General features: G+C 39.1%; 1 protein-coding gene across 1 annotated transcript in view; it reads right to left on the bottom strand.

Annotated features, from left to right (window-relative positions):
- Positions 1 to 24,812, bottom strand: part of LOC126198839 (myogenesis-regulating glycosidase-like) — an 85,849-nt gene extending 61,037 nt beyond the window's left edge. Inside the window, exon 1 of the mRNA XM_049935418.1 lies at positions 24,748 to 24,812. Coding sequence (XP_049791375.1) covers positions 24,748 to 24,757 — 10 coding nt within the window. The 5' untranslated portion in view covers positions 24,758 to 24,812. The remainder of the gene's footprint in view (positions 1 to 24,747) is intronic.
- Positions 24,813 to 26,101: the final 1,289 nt, after the last annotated feature.

Genomic DNA, 26,101 nt, shown 5'->3' with positions numbered 1-26,101 from the left:
CTTTATAGTCAGAGTGCTCAAGAATGCAAATATGAGACATAGCAGGGTATGTCTGTTAAAAGTAATTTATAAAGCGAAGATGCATTTGACAACACTTGTTACAATAATAAAAGGTATTAGTCAGTTGGAAATTTGTAAATTGCTCTTGGTTGGCCGACAGACAAAATCTTTTGGAATTTACGTCGAAAGGAAGGTGTGCAGGACCTAGAAGTAGTAGATGAATGTACTAATGACAAATGTTGCTGCTATAACGTGACAACAGGTGAAGCTAAACTGCACAGTATTTCCAATGTTGTGTTGCCCCTTTTGTGCCAAAAGATTTAAATGGGTTCACAGAGTCGATAACAGACTGTCGGCGTTCATCGTATACCTTGTTCCCTATAACAGTCTGGTGTATACGGCGACATGGCTCGGTGAGGGAGTAGACGATAATTCCACTGTGTTCTATTCCTTTCTCTTGTTGCTTTCCATGGATGAATTACAGTCAGGTATATTTTGAAATTGTTAGCTTCTACCGTGCTGACTAGCACATTATTGTGGATAATGGTTTTCAACTCGTCAGTCCTGTAGTTCACACCGCTACGTGCATCCGAGAATCTTTGAACACGAAGAACAGATTCTATATGTGGTCTATTAGTGGGATCACAGTGCATTTTATGTATGTAAAAATTGGATTGTCAACTCGAATAGTTATCACAAAGTAAAATCATTAACACTCTGCCATTGCTTCTTTCTATTTGAATAGGATAGCCATTGTAGGAAGGATTTTTGATGGTCCAATGTCATATCAATTATATTCGACTAGACGTTTAACCTTGTAAAATTCTGTTAACTTATAACTGTCAAGATCTATACCGACGAACATAATTAGGGTTCCTTAAGGCCTGCCTCTGAATATTTGAAAACTCATTATTTTATTTGCCTCAGATGTTATATACACCAAAACATGCATCCATTAGTATGCAGTATACTAGCTTAACCTGTATTTCAGTCTTGCAAATTGCTAGTGGGCAGTATGGAAATGTAACTGATATTACACCAGAACAGCACGTATCCTTTGAAACTACTGCGTAGTTATCAAATACTAACGCCATCAGACGAGATTACTTATTTGTAATAGAAAAACATGTTTTTATCCGTGAAAGCAATTTTCAATGGTTATCTGTCAATGATTACCTGTTACGAAGCTACGGCTAGATTGGATGAATATACTCGTATTCTGTATCCCATTTAAGTTGGCTGTTATGTTGTGACAATGACTAAACTGATCGCTGTTGCTAAATGAAGGAAAAATAGTTATTACGACTAAAAGCCTTTGATTTTCTTTGAATTCTTCAAGGCTCCGGTGCTCGCCTCTAAGGAATCAGCTGAAACTGTAATTTGAAAACTCATGATTTTGTGCAGTAACTCTATTCCACTTCTTTAATGAAACACCTGTTTCGAACAAATAATAAAGAATCGTTATGTATTAAGGCAACATGTGTCAAATACTGATTTTTGAAAAGTATTTAACGGCCTTAAATCATCTCTTGTTCAGAATAATCTGAAATTATAATCAGACTGCGGAATGTGTCGTTTTACAGAGGTTTGGAGGGCATAAGATCAAATAAGGCAGAAGGGATAAATAACATTCCATCAGAATTTCTAAAATCATTGGGGGAAGTGGCAACAAAACGACTGTTCACGTTAGTGTGTAGAATGTATGAGTCTCGCGCTATACATCTGACTTTCGGAAAATTATCATCCACACTTTTCCTGCAAGAGCTGAAGAGTGCGAAAATTATCGCGCAATCAGCTTAACAGCTCATATATCCAAGTTGCTGACAACAATAATATACAGAAGAATGGAAAAGATAATTGAGTATGTATTAAATGACGATCAGTTTTGCTTTAGGAAAGGGAAAGGCCCCAGAGAGGCGATTCTGACTTTGCAGATGAAAATGGGAGCAACAATAAAGAAAAATCAAGACATTTGTCGACCAGGAAAAAACGTTCGACAATGTAAAATGGTACAAGATGTTCGAAATTCTGAGAAAAGTAGTGGTAAGCTATAGGGAGAGCTGGGTAATATACAATATGTACAGTACAAGATCCGAGAGGGAACAATAAGAGTGGATGACCAAGAACAAAGTGCTCGGATTAAAAAGGGTGTAAGACAGGGATGTAGTCATTCGCCCCTACTGTTCAATCTGTACACCGAAGAAGCAATGATGCAAATAAAAGAAAGATTCCGGAGTGGAAGTAAAATTCAAGATGAAAGTATATCAATGATACGATTCGCTGATGACATTGCTATCCTCAGTAAAAGTGAAGAAGAATTACATGATCTGCAGAATGGAATGAACAGTCGAATGAGTACAGAATATGAACTGGGAGTAAATCGAAGAAAGACGAAGGTAATGAGAAGTAGCAGAAGTGATAACAGCGAAAAACTTAATATCAGGATTGATGGTCACGAAGTAGATGCAGTTAAGGAATTCTGCTTCCTACGCAGCAAAATAAGCCGTGTCGCACGTAGCAAGGACATCAAACACAGACTAGCACTGACAAAAATGGCATTTCTGGCCAAGAGAAGTATGCTAGTATCAAATATAGGCCTTAGTTTGAGAAAGAAATGTCTGAGAATATACGTTTGGACCACAGACTGTACGGTAGTGAAACATGGACTGTGGGAAAACCGGAACAGCAGAGAATCAAAACATTAGAGATGTGGAGCTACAGTCTGCGGGATTTCAATTTGGGAAATGATGTGATGTGGCCCTCAACTACGTATCCTCCGAGTTGCAATATTAAAAGTTGCGGTTGGTTTCGTTGTCTAGGGGCTGGGATGCGTAGTTGCCGTATTACGGGCCAAATACCACTGAGTCTATTGTATACGATAAAAATACACACATGAATCGAATGGTCAAAGGTTTGTATCACTGGGCAATTGGGAATTATGAAAGTAACATATTAATTTATAAATGAAAGATTACAATTAAATAAACTCTGCAGGTACTATCTTAACGACTTTAAATGATGAGTACGATAGTAGAAGTACTTTTGAGAATCCGGTATATTTCTGCAAAACACTCATTGGTGTCGATGGTCCAGCAATTAAATAAAATATTGAATAACAGGGAAACAATAGATTCCTACTGCACGTAATTAGTTATGAACAGCAACATAGCTCGCGAGGTGTTCACTTCTAAACGCACACTACGTCTTCACTGTAGAAGCCGCGAAAATCTCGCAAGTGCACAAGTCGGCACTCCAAAGTATTTCTATCTGCCGCGACCACGCGCAAACCACTCCACACTCTCCAGTTCTCTGTGCCGTCCTATCCAGCACTTTCCGTGTCCTGTCCCGTATTATCAGCACTCTTCACCCGAACTCGCTTCCATCCAGTCTCCCCATTCACGAGCGCTGTGACTGGCTAGAGCTCTCGCACCATGTCTTCATGCCAACGCACCCACTCAAACATAATGAAAAACATTCGAAGTACTGGATTTACATTTAAGTAACTTGAAATTTTATAAATATCCCCACGGATGGACCATAAACAGGCTCTAACACACATTATTAGATATTGTTATGTTCCACTCGAATGAAATCATTTTGAGGGAATTAGATTAGGAAATGGAACACTAAAAGTAGTAGAGGTATTTTGACATTTGGGCAAGAAAACAGCTGACTATGTTCGAAGTTCCTGAGAAAAAGAAAGTTGTTAAAATCGTATATAAACTTATATTTCATCCGTGCTAAAACCTAATGCTTTTCACACATGAAAAATGCATAGTTGCAACGTGGTTACAAGTATATCCATATTTTATGTCCCTATATGGACGGGAAATGAAAGACACACCACCTCCAGCCACTAGAACTGCCCCTAATAAAGCACTATGATGCCTAAACTAACCATCGAAGCACGAAAAGCTTCTTGTTGAAAATTTCGCGTGGGAACAGTTTTTGTGATGACGCAGGAACTGAACTGCTGTTTAAATACACATAAAAAAGCTATCTACTGTAAATAAAACGAATCGCTGGCATCAAATTTACGCAAAAAAGCAATGTTTCGGTGTTTCGGTCTCCCGCTTTAAATGCTGTCCCACGCAAAGAGCCAGTCACAGTGTTAATTTTATAAGGGACAAAAAAAAAAAAAAGGACGCGGTACGTCTATCTCTGAACCTCACATCTCTTGAAACACGTTGCTCCCCAAGGCACCTACGCAACAGCAGAAATCTCTAGAGAGGCAACTAAGTAAGATCTCTCCGTGGCAGTTTCAGATATATGTAGGCTCAAAACTGGTCCTGTCTTTTTTCTCTGTAGTCTAGCATCTTTTGTAAGTATGCTCGTTCCAAGAACATCTTTACGGCCTTCACAGTGAATGACTGTCAGGTGTTTGGTCGAGCTATGCAAACTGTAACATAGCCACGGTCCCTTCAGAAAGTCAGTCATTTTCTTAGGGTACCGAAGCGAAATTTTGTTCTTGTGAGTGAGTGATTTACGCCTTTTGAAGTCATTATTAGATACATAAACAAATTAAATAAACATATATCAAACGAACAGAACAAAAGGTAGGCCAGTAGCCTAAGGTCTCTGTGCTTTCTATAACACAGTAAATATTTAACTAATTTCTTCATGAATAGTATAGATCAGATATAAACAAAGACATAGATGAATAAATACATTTATAAGCACGCTGCTACCGTTTTTTCATGTAACTGTGGAGCACTTATGGCCTGACGCGATCGATAGTAATCGACCACTCTGACGTCCAATAACTCATGTATTAATCAAGTTACGTGCCTGTAGTTCATAGCAATTTATGTTTACACTAATAGCTTTGTAAAGACACCGCGATCGACAAAATCGGATGAAGCGTTTATATTTTGGGAATTCGTTGCTGGGTCTTACTTGTATAATTTCCCGTCAGATTCTAAACTTTAAACTAATAAAAATATTGAATATCTGATTGCACTATCAGAATCGTCGTGCAAATAATAGCAATGAACATGTTTGTTTCTGAGGTATCATGATTTATCTGCGTACTATTAATTTCTATACGAATTGTGAAATGTCTGCCACTAAGGTTTCACGAAGTGCGCCATCTTTGGCCCTCCCGGCGCACAGCGTCACCAAGGAATTCCCAGCCACGTGCTCGATGTACCACGTGCGCCGGCTGTTGTGAGGCACCACGCGGATGCTAACGAACTCAGCCCTGCCGCGCGGCCTGAGCGGTGGCCCCCAACTCTGAACTTGGAATATTTCCAGGGCGCCGCAACTCGCCCGTTACCTCACAGGACGAACGTTGAAAATTAGGTGGACTGATAAGGTAAGGGATGAGGACGTTCTGTGCAGAATCGGAGAGGAAAGGGCTATGTGAAAAACATTGACAAGGAGAATGGACATCAGGGAATGACTTCCATGCTGCTAGAGGGAGCTGTAGAGGGTAAAAACTGTAGATGAATACAGAGATTGGAATACATCCAGTAAATAATTGAGGATATAGATTGCAAGTGATACTCTGAGATGAAGAGGTTGGCACAGGATAGGGATTCGTGGCGGACCGCATCAAACCAGTCAGGAAACTGATGACTCAAAAAAGAAGTAAACATTCATCAAATGGCAGTGCGATGAATAGGTCTACAGTGACCTGCTGTGAAACTCTCATCACGCAGTAAGCATTGCTCGTAAGAGGGTGCAGAACAGTTCAGCGACACTGTAGTTTATCTTGAGTACAGTGATTGTCATAACGCATTTTGCAGACTACTGCACCCGCCGTCACATATTACGAGGTGGGTTTTTTAAGTAAGTACCGTTTTGAAATTAAAAACAGACGTGCTAAGATATCTCAATAATTTTATTTTTACATGAAAGCCTGTACCTTAATCTACTTTTCTACATAATTTCCGTCAATATTGAGGCACTTGTCATAACGCTGTACCAGTTTTTGAATACCCTCTTCATACAAGTCTGCCTCCTGACTTGTTAACCTCTGTTTTGTCGCTGACCGGCCAGGTGTTTCTTCAAGTGCAGGAACAGATGGTAGTCACTGGGCCCAAAATCGGGGTTGTACAGAGGATGATCTAGAGATTCCCATCAAAAAGATGTGATGAGATCTTTGGTCTGATTCGCCACATTCGGACGGGCATTGACTTGCAGCAAAACGAGGCCCTTGCTCAACTTCCATGGGCTGTTGCTTTGATTCTGGTGTGACGTAGGCCACCCACGTTTCATCGCCCGTAACAATTTGGCTTAAGAAATCACCACCGTCGTTGTGGTACCGCTCAAGGAAAGTCAATGCACTGTCGAAACGTTTGGTTTGTGCACATCCGTCAACATTTTCGGTACCCAATACGCGCACAATTTTCAGTAATTTAAGTGCTCGGTCACAATGGCATACAAAACACTAAGAGAAACATTAGGAAAGTCATCCCGCAAGGAGGAAATCGTAAAGTGTCAGTTTTCTCTCACCTTATTGTCCACTTCCTGTACCAAACTTTCATTAACGACCGAACGACGCCCACTCCGTAGTTCATCATGCACATTTGTGCGGCCATCTTTAAATGCTCTCACCCACTTTCTTACCATTCCATCACTCATAATGTTTTCTCCGTGAACTGCACAGATCACACGATGAATATCGATCGCTTTTAGGCCTTTAGCACTAAGAAATCTTATAACAGCCCGTACTTCACAGTCGGCGGGACTCACGTTTATCGGAGGCATCTTAAACACTCAGTACACAACGTAAACAAGGAAGAATCAGACTGTAATGGCGTCAGTGCGTAGATTAAAGTACACGCTTTCATGTAAAAATAAAATTATTGAGATATATTAGCATGTCTGTTTTTAATTTCAAAAAGGTACTTACTTAAAAAACACGCCTCGTATTTCACCGATTGGTTCAGCAACCAGCCAACGTTTGGTTCATTAGTGAGAGTTTGGCTGTTACCGATATCGATTAGTCGTTTACAGGTATTCAGATAGTCATCTCTGATAGAATAAAACTACTGAAATCACGCAAATATGTCACAGTTATTACGTTCTAGAGCATCGTAATGTCAGGTGCCTGACTGTCGTGTTTCTCAACTGAGACATTTTCGCTTACAGTCGACGATCTTCCCACTAGAACTGGCGACAAGTTCCAGCCTGGTTTTACGTGCAGCCAGCATAATTTAACACTGCAACACAGCTGCTGGTGGGTTCCAGACCCTAAGAGGATGACAGAGTAAAGTCCGAAATACTAAACGTCTTTTTCCAAAGCTGTTTCACAGAGGGAGACTACACTGTAGTTCCTTCTCTAGATTGTCGCACAGATGACAGAATGTTAGATATCGAAACAGACGACAGAGGGATAGAGAAACAATTAAAATCGCTCAAAACAGGAAAGGCCGCTGGACCTGATGGGATACCAGTTCAATTTTACACAGACTACGAGAAGGAACTAGCCCCCCCATCTTGCAGCAGTGTACCGTAGGTCTCTAGAAAAGCGTAGCGTTCCAAAGGATTCAACAAGGGCACAGGTCATCCCCGTTTTAAAGAAGAGTCGTCGAAAAGATATGCAGACCTATAGACCTATATCTCTAACGTCGATCAGTTCTAGAATTTTGGAACACGTATTATGTTCGAGTATAATGACTTTTCGGGAGTCTAGAAATCTGTAGGGATCAGCATGGGTTTCGAAAAAGACGATCGTGTGAAATCCAGCTCGCGCTATTCGTCTACGAGACTCAGAGGGCCATAGACACGGTATCTCAGGTGGATGCCGTGTATCTTGAATTCCGCAAGGCGTTCGATACAGTTCCCCACAGTCGTTTAATGAGCAAAGTAAGAGAATATGGACTATCAGACCAATTGTGTGATTGGATTGAAGAGTTCCTAGATAGAAGGCAGCATGTCATCCTCAATGGAGAGAAGTCTTCCGAAGTAAGAGTGATTTTAGGTGTGCCGCAGGGAGTATCGTAGGACCGTTGCTATTCACAGTATACATAAATGACCTTGTGGATAACATCGGAAGTTAGCTGAGGATTTTTGCGGATGATGCTGTGGTATATCGAGAGGTTGTAACAATTGAAAAATTGTACTGAAATGCAGGAGGATCTGCAACGAATTGGCGCATGGTGCAGGGAATGTCAATTGAATCTCAATGTAGACAAGTGTAATGTGCTGCGAAAACATAGAAAGAAAGATCCCATATCATTTAGCTACAATATAGCAGGTCAGCTACTGGAAGCTGTTAAATCCATTAGGAGTGATTTAAAATGGAGTGATCATATAAAGTTGATCGTCGGCAAAGCAGATGCCAGACTGAGATTCATTGGAAGATTCCTAAGGAAATGCAATCCGAAAACAAAGGAAGTAGATTACGGTACACTTGTCCGCCTACTGCTGGAAATTGATCACCAGTGTGGGATCCGTACCAGATAGGGTTGATAGAAGAGATAGAGAAGATCCAACAGAGAGCAACGCGCTTCATTACAGGATCATTTAGTAATCGCGAAAGCATTACGAAGATGATAGATAAACTCCAGTGAAAGATTCTGCAGGAGAGATGCTCAGTAGCTCAGTACGGACTTTTGTTGAAGTTTCGAGAACATACCTTCACCGAGGAGTCAAGCAGTATATTGCTCCCTCCTACGCATATCTCGCGAAGAGACCATGAGGATAAAATCAGAGAGATTAGAGCCCACACAGAGGCATACCGACAATCTATCTTTCCACGAACAATACGAGATTGGAATAGAAGGAAGATCCGATAGAGGTACTCAAAGTACCCTCCGCCACACACCGTCAGGTGGCTTGCGGAGTATGGATGTAGATGTAGATGTAGATGAAGGCACACGACCTCTTCTTTAAACGAGATAACCACCATCAATATCATGTCCCCCCGAAACGTAATTGTAGTTGCTGTAAGTAGGCTGTTTAGGTTTTTTTATTGGTAACGCCACCTCTGTATGAAAATCAGTGGCTGTGCTGTGTGCAGTCGGTGGCTGCTTTGCATTGTTGTAATACTCGCCATTGTAGTGTTAGGCAGCTGGCTGTGAACAGCGCGTAGCGTTGCTCAGTTGGAGGTGAGCTGCCAGCAGTGGTGGATGTGGGGAGAGAGATGGCGGAGTTTTGAAATTTGTCATGAACTGCTATATTTATATATGATGATATCAAGGTAAATACATTGTTTGTTCTCTATTAATATCTTTCATTTGCCAAGTATGCCTGTCAGTAGTTAGTCCCTTCAGTACTTTGAATCTTTTATTTAGCTGGCAGTAGTGGCGCTCGCTGTATTGCAGTAGCTTGAGTAGCGAAGATTTTTGTGAGGTAAGTGATTTGTGAAAGGTATAGTTTAATGTTAGTCAGGGCCATTCTTTTTTAGGGAATTTTGAAAGTCAGATTGCGTTGCGCTAAAAAATATTGTGTATCAAGTTAAGCACAGTCTTGTATAAATTTTTTAAAGGGGTCGTTTCATATGGCGACCCTGCCAGGATACCTCACTGGAATCTTCTGATTTTTTTCTTGTAGTTTGTGTAATTGGTGTAGCTTTTGTTTATTACTAGCGCGTAATTATAGAGAGAATTTCCTTTGTAGTTGTAGTTTTTCATTGTTGTACAGTAAAACAGTTGTGACACGCATGTAGATTTGCACCAAGTATTTCGCAGCTGCGCTTGCAATTAAGTAGACATTATTTCCATTGCTATGTTATTTTATTTTGCTCTTCAAATTGTGCTTTTCTGTGTTTTCGTGTGAAATATTGTGACAATTATGGAGTGTGAAAAACGTAATACTAGGCTCCAAAGTAAACTGAGAAATGACAGTGAAGACGAAAGCAGTGTGTTAGCGCCGCAGAGTAATGAATTAACTAATGTTCAAAGTAGTAATTTGGTAATTGTGCATAGGGAAATGGAGCGGGCAGCAAACAATGGTGTAGACAGTGAAACAATTAGAGAACAGGGAAGCATTATCGATCGATCGGTCGGCAACAGCTCGCCTCAGGAATCCGAAATGACAGGAAACAATCTCGCAAATACTGTAGATTCAGGTTTTGGGTCCTCACCGTTTTCTTAAATAAGTCAAGACACATTTTTTGCTTGTCAAAATGTGAATGTTGCCGGTGCAACTTCACTGCCGAAAAGCACTGAGGAACGTGTTTCAGACACCAGTGCATTGTTATTACAGTTAATGCAACAAATGGTACAAAGGCTACAAAAGTCAGACACAACGCTTGAACAAAATCAGAAACAAATGGAACAAAATCAGAGTCAAACACAGCAAAAGCTACAAAAGTTAGACACAATGGAACAAAATCTTCAAAAGTTAGACACAGTGGAACAAAATCTTCAAAAGTTAGATACAGTGCAACACCAGAGACAAACACAGCAACAGTTAGACGCAATGGAACAAAAACTTCACACCACACTTGAACAAACACGTGAAGATTTAACTACTGAGTTACATAAAATCGAATCGAAATGTCAAAAAGTCTGTAACGACGTAAAAACACAAATTTGTGAGCATTTTCAACCTATTTTTTCGCGGCATGAAAATGCATTACAGAATCACGAAGCAGCCATAAAAGAACTGCAAACTATTGTTCATGAAAATCATGAGACCTTGCAAGCTAAATTTGACTCAGTTGCATCTACCGATTCGGTTACGCAACTTGCAAAAACTCAGGAAAACTTAAAGGACACACTAGAAACTCTGAAACTTGGTTCAGAAAAACACACTGAGGAAATGTTTTCACTATCAGAGAAAGTAGCCGAACTTTCGGATCAGTTCACTAACTTATCTACGAAGGTAGATGATAATCTGAATGACACAAAACCGGTAGTCTTTAATGACACAGAAGAGAGCGAACAAATTAGGAAACTGAAACAAAATCTGAATCAAATTAATACCCAACACCAAAGAGAAATCCGCGAAGTACAAGATCAGCTGACACAGGTAATACAAGAATTACGTATTTCAGAGGACACTCGCGCCCCAATACGGGAAGAGGGACATAGAAATACGGAACAACCACAAAATAATAACATAGGACATTTCGGAAATTATGAAAGAAATTGGCAAGGTGCATTGGATTTTGAGATGGAACCGCCGACACGACGTAACAATGACCGATATGCGACTCGCCGACACGATGATTTTGACTATAAGCTGTTCATTACTACACGTAAATTTAAAACATTTAAGGATTCTGCCAACGACATTCATCCACAAGCATGGCTCCATCAATTCTCTCATTGTTTTCCTCCCAACTGGTCGTTAGAACACAGATTAGAATTTATGTGTGGCTACTTAGAGAATGAACCAGCTGTAAGAATGCGATCGGTCATTCACGACTGCCACAGTGAAGGAGAATTTTACCATGCCTTCCTCTCAGCATATAGGTCTCAAGCCACACAAGACCGAGTAAAACATGGCATCATAATGATGAAACATTTCGAACAATCTGAATTCTCCAGTCTTGTGAAATATTTTGAAGACATGTTGCACATGAATCAGTACCTGTCAAACCCATACAGCCCCTCAGAACTCATCCGCATTTGCTTAATCAAATTACCTGAACATTTACGACACATTATTTTAGCAGGACGTTGCAAAGAAGACATTGAGGCTTTTCAGGGACTGTTACAAGAACTGGAAATTGACACTGACAATCGGGGAACGCGGGAACAGGAGCACAACAATTACAGGTCACATCTGTCACAATTCCGCGATGACAGAAATAATACACGACAAGGCTATTCTTATAACATAAATCGCGACCAAAACAGACACCACCCGTATGACAACCGTTGACAGAGTAGTAATAATTACAGGGAAAGATCACCTCTCCGCAGTAATGACTATCACAGAGACAATCAGAGAAACAGACAATTTGGGAACCAAAATAATTATTATCAAGGGAGACAGAATAACTTTAGACGCAACGGTCCAGCGCGCAGTTACGATTCAGGGAGAAATTCTCCACCACGTGACGGACAAGGAAGAAACTACGGAATCTACCGACATGACGATAGACGATATATTCGTAACGGCAGACCTGAATTGCATCAGAACTGGCGGGATTCAAACAGGGCAGGGCCTTCTCGTCAGAGTGAATTTGTAGAAGTTAGGTCTCCTAATCCCAATAACGGCGCGCGCCAACAAAGAGACAGACAATGACTCGCACAGCAGGCAGCCGCGTGCGCCCGCTGGTTCCGAGAAAAATAACATAAGACGCTAGCCTTGAAAAAAATTTTAGCATTCTTTACCGATGTATACTGCATGATAATTACGTTCAAGTTGAAACTCTGAGTACTGTGAAGAGCAAAGGTTTACACCACATTTCACATGTAATACCGTTTATTGAAAGATAATCTGCTTTATAACTTAGTCTTTGCCATAAAATTTTTCACTTCACGTTACTAGTATGCTTTGTCAGACTTAGAATCTGTTAATATGCAACTATGTTTGAAGTTAAATATCCAGTCAAGAACCTAGGGAACATTTTTAAACAGAAATTACGAATGCATTGTTATAGTGAACAGACGACACAGTGTTGTATTTGTACATTCTTGCTTGTTAGCTGCACGATTACATAACGACTATCAGGCTTACATACTTAGGACACATACTGGTACTGCTAATGAGATTCTAATGCAACATTTTGGTTTACTTGAAAATACATTCTGGGTTTAAAGTACTTTCTGTGAGATGCCAGATGACACATAGGTTAGTTTATGTGACAGCTACACGACTTTATCACGACGCTACTAATGAGTGACAGTTTACAATGTTGCTTTTGCGCTGTTATCTGTTTTATATCTGCACAGTTTTTCTGTATTATTCTGAAAAGTAAAACATGTTTTAGTAGTAACTTTTGTGGTATAGCTACAATGAGACAGCCTTTTTCGTAGCACAACAATACGTTACATTATAGTACCTTCTTGATCACGGTAAGATACGTAATAACTACGATATCTATACACAAAGCATTTCACTTTTGTTTATCATGAGGTAAGTACATTGACTTCTGCAGAACTTAGCTTTCGGAGGACGATAAATACGAGACTTCCACAGAGATTATCTTACAACATGACGCACAGTTTAGCGCTACAGGACACGTATTTGAGTGATTAATTTTGTACTTAAAACATTTATTTTTAAAGATTTTTGAATTGCAAAGAAAGTTTTCCGTGATACATTTCATTCCATTGCTGTAATCTGTAACACCTGAGGGTATAATTACATTAATCCTCAGGGGGGTATACGCCTGCTTTGTGTACCATGTGTTTGGCACGCACAGGGAGCCCTAGCTAATATGGTATTTGCTTACACAACTTTACACATCGGTACCATATTTCTCCAACACAAAATACACAGCTATCTGATCATTTAACTGAGAGAGACAAATTTTTTTACCACATCAGTGACAGATGTTTACGCAATTACACAGTTGGATACCTTCACACTTATGAAATTGTATTTTGTCTGTACTTTGTAAACTGTTCATATTTTTTCGGAACCATTGTGATACTATGAGAGCTTTAAATGATATATTTGGTATGGGATCATGATTTTTAAAGTGCGTTTGAGGCAGATGACACTTTTGACATGAGCAGAGAATTTTGTTTAGGTTTTGTAATTATTGGAGGAAGCTACGACGATTTTGAGAGTTGACTGAGGTGTTATGATGTTATTTTTACGACGACGATGTGTATTATGCTGTTGCGGTGTGTTTATGATCAATAAGATGATGCTATATAAGGAATGTGATTACGTGTTTATATGTATATGAATAATGAATAGAAGGTAGGGACTCTGACTGGTGAAAAAGGATGTTGTAAACCGAGAATCGTACTTTAAGAGTTATGAAATGTGTGTAAATGCGTGAATGTATCACAATGCCGGCGAAAATTTTTTGGACACTGTTATATCAATACGATTTTGTTTCTACACATTTGTAACGCAAATTTTCGACCTGTGAATTTTTTATATGAGACTGTCGCTGTAGCGAAAACTGCTGTCGTAAATATTTCGTTAAGAAAGGTAAGTGACCATGAAGTAATTCGTTGTGAGCGGCCAGGTGTGTCAGACGCCTGGAGAAAAAGCCATTATTGCGAGCCCTTTTCAGCGGCACAGGTAGAAAAAAAAAAGGGAGGCCATTATCCTCGCTATTGATGTTCCTTTGTAGAGAGCATCGCAAAAGCGACACGGTCGAACTTGAAAACATACGTTGACACTGTGGAGCTCTTAATTTATGATATTTACAGAAATGCCTAATGAAATGACGAGAAATATTTTTACATCTGCACACCTGATTATGACAAGCGTCTTTCTACGAGAGTTGAGAGATTTTCTGTACTACCTTATGAAATGCCCTATGGCTAATGAATGATGTTTCATGCCTTCATTTGTACATATTTACTCATTTTGTTTGATATCTAGTTTGTAGCTGCACTGCAGCATTGGTTAAAATAAAATTTTATAGATGTACTAATATAAATATTTTCTGTCTACAGGTCGAGTAAATAATAATTTTTTTAAAAAAAATGAGGGAGCACAAAAGGACAATTACCTTCACAGGAACTGCAATCATAGTTTTCTTTTCAAGTACTTGTTAATTTCTTTTGTAGAATAAATTGTGATGCATCACTCTAGTGTTAAGATGTGACATAGGTATTAGACATGGCCATTTTTAGTGTAATACTTTTTCTGCTTGAACTTTCTCATGTTTAGGTATAAGTTATGCTGTTTGCCAGGCATAGTGCTACTGAATTTTAATTTGTGTTACTCTGCTAAGCCAGATTTATTTTTCTTGTTTGCTGCACATTGCCTTATATTAGTCGTAATATTGCAATTGCTTCGCTAGTTTCTAAAATGCTGCTTCCTTTGCAAATCTGCACTTTTTTGTCATTGCTGTTTGCGTTAATTGTTTTATGTGCTGCTGCATTGCTTCGTCCCTTAGTTTAGCATCTGAGCTCAGTAGATTTAAGTTAGCTTAAGAGTGGGTAGACTATATAAGAAACTAGTTGTGATGAATGGAAAGAAATGCATTGAAGGTATATGAAAACGTTTTGGGCCAAAATGAGTATTGTACAATGATCCGTAATTATTTTGAAAGACATATGAACAGAGTAGAGAAAGCAGGTATTGATAGGACTTTTTGGAAATAGTGAGGAATAAAGGGAGGTCTCCGAGAAGTAAAGAAAGTTTTGTTTGCAAAATGCTGCAGTAAAACAAACCCTGTCCTTTCCCCCTGTGTTATTCTGGTATGTGTTTGTGTACTCTTGTATATTTGTGTTTTTCCTGTCTTTATGTGTTTAGCTAATAAGAGTTATGTTGTAGAATTTTTCTGATAATATGTTATTTTCTTTGTAAAGATGTTTAGACATTATTTATTCTGTTTTGTTTTAATGCTCATGTGTGAAATTAATGTTTCGAAACTATTCTCATTATTTTATGTATTTACTTATCTCATTAATGTCTTTCATTTGCTAACTATCCCTATCTGTAGTTAGTGCCTTCCATAGTTTGAATCTTTTACTTAACTGGCAGTAGTGGCGCTTGCTGTATTGGAGTAGTGGGAGTAACCAAGATTTTTGTGAGGTAAGTGATTTGTGAAAAGTACAGGTTAATGTTAGTCAGGGCCCATTCTTTTGTAGGGATTTTTGAAAGTCAGATAGTGTTGCGCTAAAAGTATAGTGTGTTAGTTTAAGCACAGTCATGTATAATTGTTCAAAGGGGACGTTTCATATGTCGACCCTTAGCCGAGGATACCTCACTGGAATTTTCTGATTTCTTCTTGTAGTTTGTGTAATTAGTGTAGCTTTTGTTTATTGCTAGCGCATAATTGTAGAGAAAATCTCCTATGTAGTTGCAGTCTTTCATTGTTGTACAGTAAAACAGTTGTGGCATGCATGTAGATTTGCACCAAGTATTTCGCAGCTGCAATTAACTAGACATTATTTTCAGTGCTAAGTTAATGTGTTCTCTTATTTTTGCTCTTCACATTGTGCTTTTCTGTGTTATCTTGTGAAATATTGTGACAATAATGGCGTGCGAAAAACGTAACACTAGGCTCCAAAGTAAACTGAGAAATAATGGTGATGAAGAGCGTAGCTTATCAGCACCACTGTGTAATGAAGTAACAGACATTCAAAGTAGTCATTTGGTAATAGTGCATAGGGAAATGGAGCGGGCGGCAAATAATGGTGTAGACAGTGAAACAAGTAGTGAACAGGGAAGCATTATCGATCGATCGGTCGGCAACAGCTCGCCTCAGGAATCCGAAATGACAGAACACAATATTGCAAATACTGTAGACTCAGGTTTTGGATCCTCACCGTTTTCTCAAATAGGTCAAGACACATTTTCTGCTCGTCAAAATGTAAATGTTGCCGGTGCAAATGCACTGCCGAAAAGCATAGAGGAACAGATTCCAGACACTAATACATTATTATTGCAATTAATGCAGCAAATGAAACAAAATCAGAGACAAACACAGCAACAGTTAGACACAATGGAACAAAATCTTCAAAAGTTAGACACAATGGAACAAAATCTTCAAAAGTTAGACACAATGGAACAACACCAGAGACAAACACAGCAACAGCTTCAAAAGTTAGACTCATTGGAACAAACTCTTGAACAAACACGTGAAATTTAACTACTGAGCTACATAACATTGAATCGAAATGTCAAGAAGCCTGTAATGACGTAAAAACACAAATTTGTGAGCATTTTCAACCTATTTTTTTCGCGGCATGAAAATGCATTACAGAATCACGAAGCAGCCATAAAAGAACTGCAAACTATTGTTCATGAAAATCATGAGACCTTGCAACCTAAAATTGACTCAGTTGCATCTACCGATACGGTTACGCAACTTGCAAAAACTCAGGAAAACTTAAAGGACACAGTAGATTCGATTTCAACACAAATGGATACTCTGAAACTTGGTTCAGAAAAACACACAGAGGAAATAATTTCACTATCGGATAAAGTAGTCGAACTTTCAGATCAGTTCTCTAACTTATCTACGAAGGTAGATGATTATCTGAATGACACAAAACCGATAGTCTTTAATGACACAGAAGAGTGCGAACAAATTAGGAAATTCAAACAAAATCAGAATCAAATTAATACGCAACACCAAAGAGAAATCTGGGAAGTACAAGATCAGCTGACACAGGTAATACAAGAATTACATATTTTAGAGGACATCCGCGCTCCAATACGGGAAGAGGGACATAGAAATACAGAACAGCCATAAAATAATAACACGGGGTACTTCGGAAATTATGCAAGAAATTGGCAAGGTGCACCGAATTTTGAGATGGAACCGCCGATACGACGTAACAATGACCGATATGCTACTCGCCGACATGATGATTTTGACTATAAGCTGTTCATTAGTACACGTAAATTCAAAATATTGAAGAATTCTGGCAACGACATTCATCCACAAGCATGGCTCCATCAATTCTCTCATTGTTTTCTTCCCAACTGGTCGTTAGAACACAGATTAGAATTTATGTGTGGCTACTTAGAGAATGAACCAGCTGTAAGAATGCGATCGGTCATTCACGATTGTCACAGTGAAGGAGAATTTTATCATGCCTTCCTCTCAGCATATTGGTCTCAAGCTACACAAGACCGAGTAAAACATAGCATCATAATGATGAAACATTTCGAACAATCTAAATTTTCCAGTATTGTGAAATATTTTGAAGACATGTTGCACAAGAATCAGTACCTGTCTAACCGATACAGCCCCTCAGAACTCATCCGCATTTGCTTAATCAAACTGCCTGAACATTTACGACATATTATTTTAGCAGGACGTTGTAAAGACGACATTGAAGCTTTTCAGGGACTGTTACAAGAACTGGAAATTGACACTGACAATCGCAGAACGCGAAAACAGGAGCACAACAATTACAGGTCACATCTGTCGCAATTCCGCGATGACAGAAATAATACACGACAAGGCTATTCTTACAACGTAAATCGTGACCAAAACAGACACCACCCGTATGACAATCGTTGGCAGAATAATAGTTACAGAGAAAAATCGCATTTCCGTAGTAATGAATATGACAGAGACAATCACAGAAACAGACAATATGGCAACCAGAACTATTATTATCACGGGAGACAGAATAACTTCAGACGCAACGGTCCACCGTGCAGTGATAATTCAGGGAGAAATTCTCCACCACTTAACCGACAAGAAAGAAACTACAGGAGCTACCGACATGACGACAGACGATATAATCATAACGACAGACCTGAATTTCATCAGAACTAGCGGGATTTAAACAGGGCTGGGCCCTCTGGGCAAGGTGAATTTGTAGAAGTTAGGTCTCCTAATCCCTATAACGACGCACGCCAACAAAGAGATAGCAGGCACTGACTCGCACCGCAGGCAGCCACGTCCGCCAGCTGGCTCAGAGTTAAATAACATAGACGCTAACCTCGAGAAAAATTCCAGTATTATTTACCGACATATACCACATGATGATTCCGTTGAAGCTAAAACTCTGTGTACTAGGAAGAGTAAAGGTTTACACCACATTTCACATGTAAAACCATTTATTGAGAGTTAATCTGCTTTTTAACTTAGTCTTTGATATAAAATTTTTTCACTTCATGTTACTAGTACTCTTTGTCACACTTAGAAACTTCACATGCAACTATGTTTTAAAATTAACTATCCAGTCTAGAACCTAGGGAACATATTTAGACAATAATTACGAATGCATTGTTATAGTGAATAGACGACACAGTGTTATTGTGTGTGTACATTCTTGCTTGTTAGTTGCACGATTACGTAACGACTATAAGGCTTACATACTTAGAACATATCCTGCTAATGAGATTTTAATGCAACATTTTGGTTTACTTGGAAATACATTCTGGATTTGAAGTACTTTCTGTGAGATTAAAGATGACTTAGTATTTGGTTTCTTTGGCAGCTACACGATTATATCACGACGCTACTAATATGTGACATAATTTACATTGTTGCTTTTGCGGTGTATCTATTTTATATCTGCACAGTTTTTCTGAATTATTCTGGAAAGTAAAACATGCTTTCGTAGTAACTTTTGTGGTATAGCTACAATGAGACAGCCTTTTTCGTAGCCTAACAATACGTTACATTATAGTACTTTCTTGATCACGGTAAGTTATGTAATAACTATGGTATCTATACGCAAAGCATTTCACTTTCGTTTATGATGAGGTAAGTACATTGACTTCAGCAGAACTTTGCTTACAGAGGACGATAACTACGACAGCTCCACAGAATTATCTTACAGCAAGACGCACATTTAGCACTTGAGGACACGTATTTGAGTGATTAATTTTATACTGAAAATATTTATTTTTAAAGATTTTTGAATTACAAAGAAAGTTTTCCGTGATACATTTCATTCCATTGCTGTAATCTGTAACACCTCAGGGTATAATTACATTAATCCTCAGGGGGGTACACGCTTACTTTGTGTACCATGTGCGTGGCACTAGCTAATATGGTATTTGCTTATACAACTTTACACATCGGTATCATATTTCTCTAACACATAAATTACACAGCTATCTGATTATTTAACAGAGAAACAAACATTTTTTTTCTACATCAGTGACAGATGTTTACGCAATTACACAGATGGATAACTTCACACTTATGAAATTGTATTTTGTCTGTACTTTGTGAACTGTTCATATTTTTTCGGAACCATTGTGATACTATGAGAGCTTTGAATGATGTATTTGGTATGGGATCACGATTTTTAAAGTTCGTTTGAGCCAGATGACACTTTTGATATGAGCAGAGAATTTTTTTTATGTTTTGAAATTATTGGAGGAAGCTACGACGATTTTGAGAGTTGACTGAAGTGTTATGATGTTATTATTACGATGACTATGTGTATTATGCTGTTGAGGTATGTTTATGATCAATAAGCTGATGCTGTATGAGTTATTTGATTATGCTACATATCTGTTATGATGAAATATTGAAGAAGTGTCGACGAAAAAGGTAAGGAATAATGAGTAGTGGTTAGGGACTCTGCTTTGTGAAAAAGGTTGTTGGAAACCAAGAATCGTACTTTAAGAGTTATGAAATGTATGTAAATGCGTGAATGTATTACAATGCCGATGAAAATTTTTTGGACACTGTTATATCAATAGGATTTTGTTTCTACAGATTTGTAACTCAAATTCTTGACCTGTGAAATATTTTTATATGAGACTGTCACTGTAGCGGAAACTGCCGTCGTAAATATTTCGGTAAGAAAGTTAAGTGACCTTCACATAATGCGTCGTGGGCACCCAGATGGGCGACAGTCGCCTGGAAAGAAGACATTATCGAGTGCCTTTCAGAGGCACAGGTGGAGAATAAAAGAGGCCATTATCCTCGCTATTGACATTCCTTTGTAGAAAGCATCGCAAAAACGACACGGTCGAACTTGAAAACATATGATTACACTGTGGAGCTCTTAATTTATGATATTTACTAAATTGCCTAATGAAATGGTGAGAAACATTTTTACATCTATTGTCTTTCTAGTTGAGAGATTGCTCAATTTGTTTAATATCTAGTTTCTAGCTGCACTGCAGCATTGGTTAAAATAAAATTTAATATATGTACTAATATAGTTATTTTATGCCTACAGATCGAGTCAATAAGAAATTTATGATCTACTTCCAAGAAAACGAGGGCACATAAATAGACATTTCCCTTCACAGGAATTGCATAAATAATTTCTTTACGATTTGGTAACTTATCTGCTAGTGTGAGTTCTCGTGATGCATCACTCTAGTGTTAAGATGTGACATAGGTATTAGACATGGCCATTTTTAGTGTAATACTTTTTCTGCTTGAATTTGTCATGTTTAGGTATAAGTTATGCTATTTGCCAGGCATAGTGCTACTGAATTTTAATTTGTGTTACTCTGCTAAGCCAGATTTATTTTTCTTGTTTGCTGCACATTGCCTTATATTAATCGTAATATTGCAATTGCTTCGCTAATTTCTAAAATGCTGCTTCCTTTGCAAATCTGCACTTTTTTGTCATTGCTGTTTGCGTTAATTGTTTTATGTGCTGCTGCATTGCCTCGTCCCTTAGTTTAGCATCTGAGCTCAGTAGATTTAAGTTAGCTTAAGAGCGGGTAGACTATATAAGTAACAAGTTGTGATGAATGGAAAGAAATGCATTGAAGGTATATGAAAACGTTTTGGGCCAAAATGAGTATTGTACAATGATCCGTAATTATTTTGAAAGAAATATGAACAGAGTAGAGAAAGCAGGTATTGATAGGACTTTTTGGAAATAATGAGGAACGAAGGGAGATCTCCGAGAAGTAAAGAAAGTTTTGTTTGCCAAATACTGCAGTAAAAGAAACCCTGTCCTTTCCTTGTGTTTTCCCACTATATGTTTGTGTACCCTTGTGTATTTGTTTTCTTCCTGTCTCTGTGTAGTTTCATAGAATTTTTTTTCTAATACTATTCACTATGATGAGGAATACTGTTATCCTCAAATATAATTTGCATTAATAATATGTTATTTTCTTTGTAAAGATGTTTAGACATTATTTATTCTGTTTTGTTTTAATGCTCATGTGTGAAGTTGATGTTTCAAAATTTATTCTGATCTTTATGTATGTACTTATGTCATTATTTTTGTAACACTGATGTTTATGTTTATTTCTATTCTATTGTAAAGCCTGTACTACAAATGTTATCTGTATTGTTATGTTCTTTAATGATGTATTTTGTACCTTTGTAATTGTATTCTTATGTTATATAATTGTATAGACACCAGTTCTTCAAATTAAGTATCATTTCACTGCACACGTTTTTGTTGGTCATAATATATGCACAGTATGTGAGCAGTTGGGACTGTTAGTGTTTGCACGTGTGTTAATAATTCAGCAAGGGACTGGATAACAGCATTGCTGGTTCTAAGGACAATTCCAAAAACTTTGTGAGTGCACAAGTGGTGGTTTATGGACTTGCTCTATTCTCCGCAAGACTCTTCAATGGTGATTGTGCACCTGCACAGTCACAACAGACGGCTGCTGGCCATCTCTACAAGGACTACAGTGGGTCTACATCTTTGATGATCCACCAGTACCATTATCTCTACAAGGACTACAGTGGGTCTGCGTCTTTGCTGACTCACCAGTACCATTATTTCTACAAGGACTGCAGTGGGTCTGCACCTCTGGTGGCCTACCAATACCGTAATCTCTACCAGGACTACAGTGTGTCTGCTCTGTGATGACCTACCCACCAATACTCTTCAAAACTTCGACTGACTCCGCTGTGGGTTTGCTCTGTTGTGGCCCATTACCTGTCAGCATGTCAAGAGTCAGCACTGTCTTTCCGTTGGAAGGACAACGCTACTTCTTCAAGACTGCATGGAAATCCATTACTTCCGTGTGCATTTTCTTTTACTGCTCAGACTTTGAGAAAAACACTGAAATGTTATTGTGATGAATGATCAGGACTGTCTTTATGGACTGTGAGAAAATTTTAGCTTTTGACCAACATTGTATCAATAAGTGTGTGCATTTGATTTCTTTGTTATTGTAATTACGATTATGAAAAATTTTAACAAATATGTATTGGCCAGTGCCCAAAAGAAATTTGTAAAATTTTTTGTGGGGAGCATGGGTGCTATGTAAATAGGCTGTTTAGGTTTTTTATTGGTAACGCCACCTCTGTATGAAAATCGCTGGCTGTGCTGTGTGCAGTCTGTGGCTGCTTTGCATTGTTGTAATACTCGCCATTGTAGTGTTAGGCAGCTGGCTGTGAACAGCGCGTAGCGTTGCTCAGTTGGAGGTGAGCCGCCAGCAGTGGTGGATGTGGGGAGAGAGATGGCGGAGTTTTGAAATCTGTCATGAACTGCTATATATATATATGATGACTATTAAGGTAAATATAACGTTTGTTCTCTATTAATGTCTTTCATTTGCTAACTATCCCTATCTGTAGTTAGTGCCTTCCATAGTTTGAATCTTTTATTTAACTGGCAGTAGTGGCGCTTGCTGTATTGGAGTAGTGGGAGTAACCAAGATTTTTGTGAGGTAAGTGATTTGTGAAAAGTACAGGTTAATGTTAGTCAGGGCCCATTCTTTTGTAGGGATTTTTGAAAGTCAGATTGCGTTGCGCTAACAAAAATATTGTGCGTCAGTTTAAGGACAGTCGTTTAAAAATTGTTCTAAGGGGACGTTTCAGTTTCACTGCACACATTTCTGTTGGTCATAGTATATGGACAATATGTGAGAAGTAGGGACTGTTAGTGTTTGCACGTGTGTTAATAATTCAGCAAGGGACTGGATAACAGCATTGCTGGTTCTAAGGAGAATTAAAAAACTTTGTGAGTGCACAAGTGGTGGTTTATTGGGCTTGCTATATTATCCGCAAGACTCTTCAATAGTGATTGTGCACCTGCACAGTCACAACGGATGGCTGCTGGCCATCTCTACAAGGACTAAAGTGGGTCTGCATCTTTGATGATCCATCAATACAATTATTTCTACAAGGACTGCAGCGGGTCTGCACCTCTGGTGGCCCACCAATACCGTAATCTCTACCAGGACTACAGTGGGTCTGCTCTGTGATGACCTACCCACCAATACTCTTCAAAACTTCGACTGACTCCGCTGTGGGTTTGCTCTGTTGTGGCCCATGACCTGTCTGCATGTCGAGAGTCAGCACTGTCTTTCCGTTGGAAGGACAACGATACTTCTTCAAGACTGCATGGAAATCCACTACTTCCGTGTGCATTTTCTTTTACTGCTCAGACTTTGAGAAAAACACTGCAATGTGATGAATGATCAGGACTGTCTTTATGGACTGTAAGAAAATTTTAGCTTTTGACCAACATTGTATCAATAAGTGTGTGCATTTGATTTCTTTGTTATTGTAATTGTGAAAAAAATTTTAACAAATATGTATTGGCCACTGCCCAAACCAATTTGTAAAATTTTTTGTGGGGAGCATGGGGGCTATGTAAGTAGGCTGTTTAGGTTTTTTTTATTGGTAACGCCACCTCTGTATGAAAATCAGTGGCTGTGCTGTGTGCAGTCTGTGGCTGCTTTGCATTGTTGTAATACTCGCCATTGTAGTGTTAGGCAGCTGGCTGTGAACAGCGCGTAGCGTTGCTCAGTTGGAGGTGAGCCGCCAGCAGTGGTGGATGTGGGGAGAGAGATGGCGGAGTTTTGAAATTTGTCATGAACTGCTATATTTATATATGATGATATCAAGGTAAATACATTGTTTGTTCTCTATTAATATCTTTCATTTGCCAACTATGCCTATCAGTAATTAGTCCCTTGAGTACTTTGAATCTTTTATTTAGCTGGCAGTAGTGGCGCTCGCTGTATTGCAGTAGCTTGAGTAGCGAAGATTTTTGTGAGGTAAGTGATTTGTGAAAGGTATAGTTTAATGTTAGTCAGGGCCATTCTTTTGTAGGGAACTTTGAAAGTCAGATTGCGTTGCGCTAAAAAATATTGTGTATCAGGTTAAGCAGAGTCTTGTATAAATTTTTTAAAGGGGACGTTTCATTGCGTACTAAACACCTATTTCGTGAAACAAGAGTCGCGAGGGAAGATATTTGTTAACCTGCAGTACCATGTAACGGAAAAGAGTTTAAAACATAACTTCGCCATCTCACAATTACATAAAGTTAACTTTAATTTTATAGCCTATATAATGGTATAAAGTAAAAATCAAGTCTGTCACTTTTATCTAAAACAGTTGCTCACCTTTATGCATTGTGGAGGACGCTGTGCAATACTTTAGAGCTCATACGGTTTCCTTGTGACTGCTAGGTCTCTGCAGGCTGCCCTGTACAATCCTTTATATAACGTGCTCTTATCGTCTCATCAGCTGCGCCAGTAAGTGATAAAGTTCTTCCCAATCGTTTACCATATGATTGCCAGAAAGTAATCAAGCGATAATCTCTATAAAGTCGCAAATCGATCCAACTTTACTACGATTTCTCTCTTGATAAATCATCTCAATTATGTGATGACTGGAAAATTTAAAAAGGACACTTTTTAAGATAATTGCATACAGATGTTCTCTTTGTGCTGGGCCTATTTAATGCGGGGTTGGCGAGGCGTGATAAACTTCCCACGTGGACAACATGCTGCCCGCGTGTGGCCCGAGGCTCCAATCGGTACGTCTCGGCTTCGCTCGGTCATTCTCGGTGTAGTGCGACGTTTCATTTAGCAGTATGAAGCGACACTTTCTATAAGCATTTGGTGCGGCTCATTTTGTTCGACACGACTTCCTTCCGTTCAGCAGAATCGTGGTGTAAGCCAGGGCGGGCAAACCTCTCTAATCTTCGACAGACATTTATCATCCGTACTTATTATTGCATGACACATGTCCGTAGCAGTCCCCGGCTAGGAAACGGTCAATGGTAATAACATCCGTGAGTGGCGCGAGCAATAGTTGGTTGGCGACGGGCAGTGGAAGCGGTCGCGTGTGCGAGCAACGAGCGGAAGGACCCACCGCACTGAAGTGAAACACGCTGTAGATTGGGCCCTACTGTGAGAAGCTATGGAGAGGAAGAGCCGGTGGCCGCCACAGTCGCCAAGTGCGATTTGGCTGATGAGGCAGGACCTAACGTAACCTGCTACGAGCCGAGAACACCGGGTGGTATACTAAGTTACGATAAACACCAACATTAGGCATTACAGAGTGTTTTTTGATAGAAAGGAAGAAGAAAGAAAGGTCATCTTCAGTTATCTGCCAAACATCTAAGTAATAATTGCAAATTAATACCATGAAAGTTAAGTCCAAAGAAATGCCGGTCAGAGATAACTTTTATGTGGAAGAGAGTTGTAAACGCAATGAAGAAATGCAATGCGTCTACAATACTCATTCACGAAAAAGTAAGTCGCTTGCTAGCTATCGTGCTATCAGGGCATACGAGAGCAGCTCTTGCCATAGTTGAGCGAACGGAGCGCGACGAGATTGTTTCACTTTCAAGAGTCGTTGTTGCGTGGCGTAGACGCACGGATTTTGTGAACTGATATTCAGACTAGAGACCTGAACCGAGATAGTATTCTGACTGTGTATACCGTGTTGTTGGACTTTATTAACGGAAGT

Source organism: Schistocerca nitens, chromosome 8 (assembly GCF_023898315.1).
Source record: "Schistocerca nitens isolate TAMUIC-IGC-003100 chromosome 8, iqSchNite1.1, whole genome shotgun sequence".
In the NCBI taxonomy this organism is placed as follows: domain Eukaryota; kingdom Metazoa; phylum Arthropoda; class Insecta; order Orthoptera; family Acrididae; genus Schistocerca; species Schistocerca nitens.
This window is presented reverse-complemented; position numbering and strand designations above follow the sequence as displayed.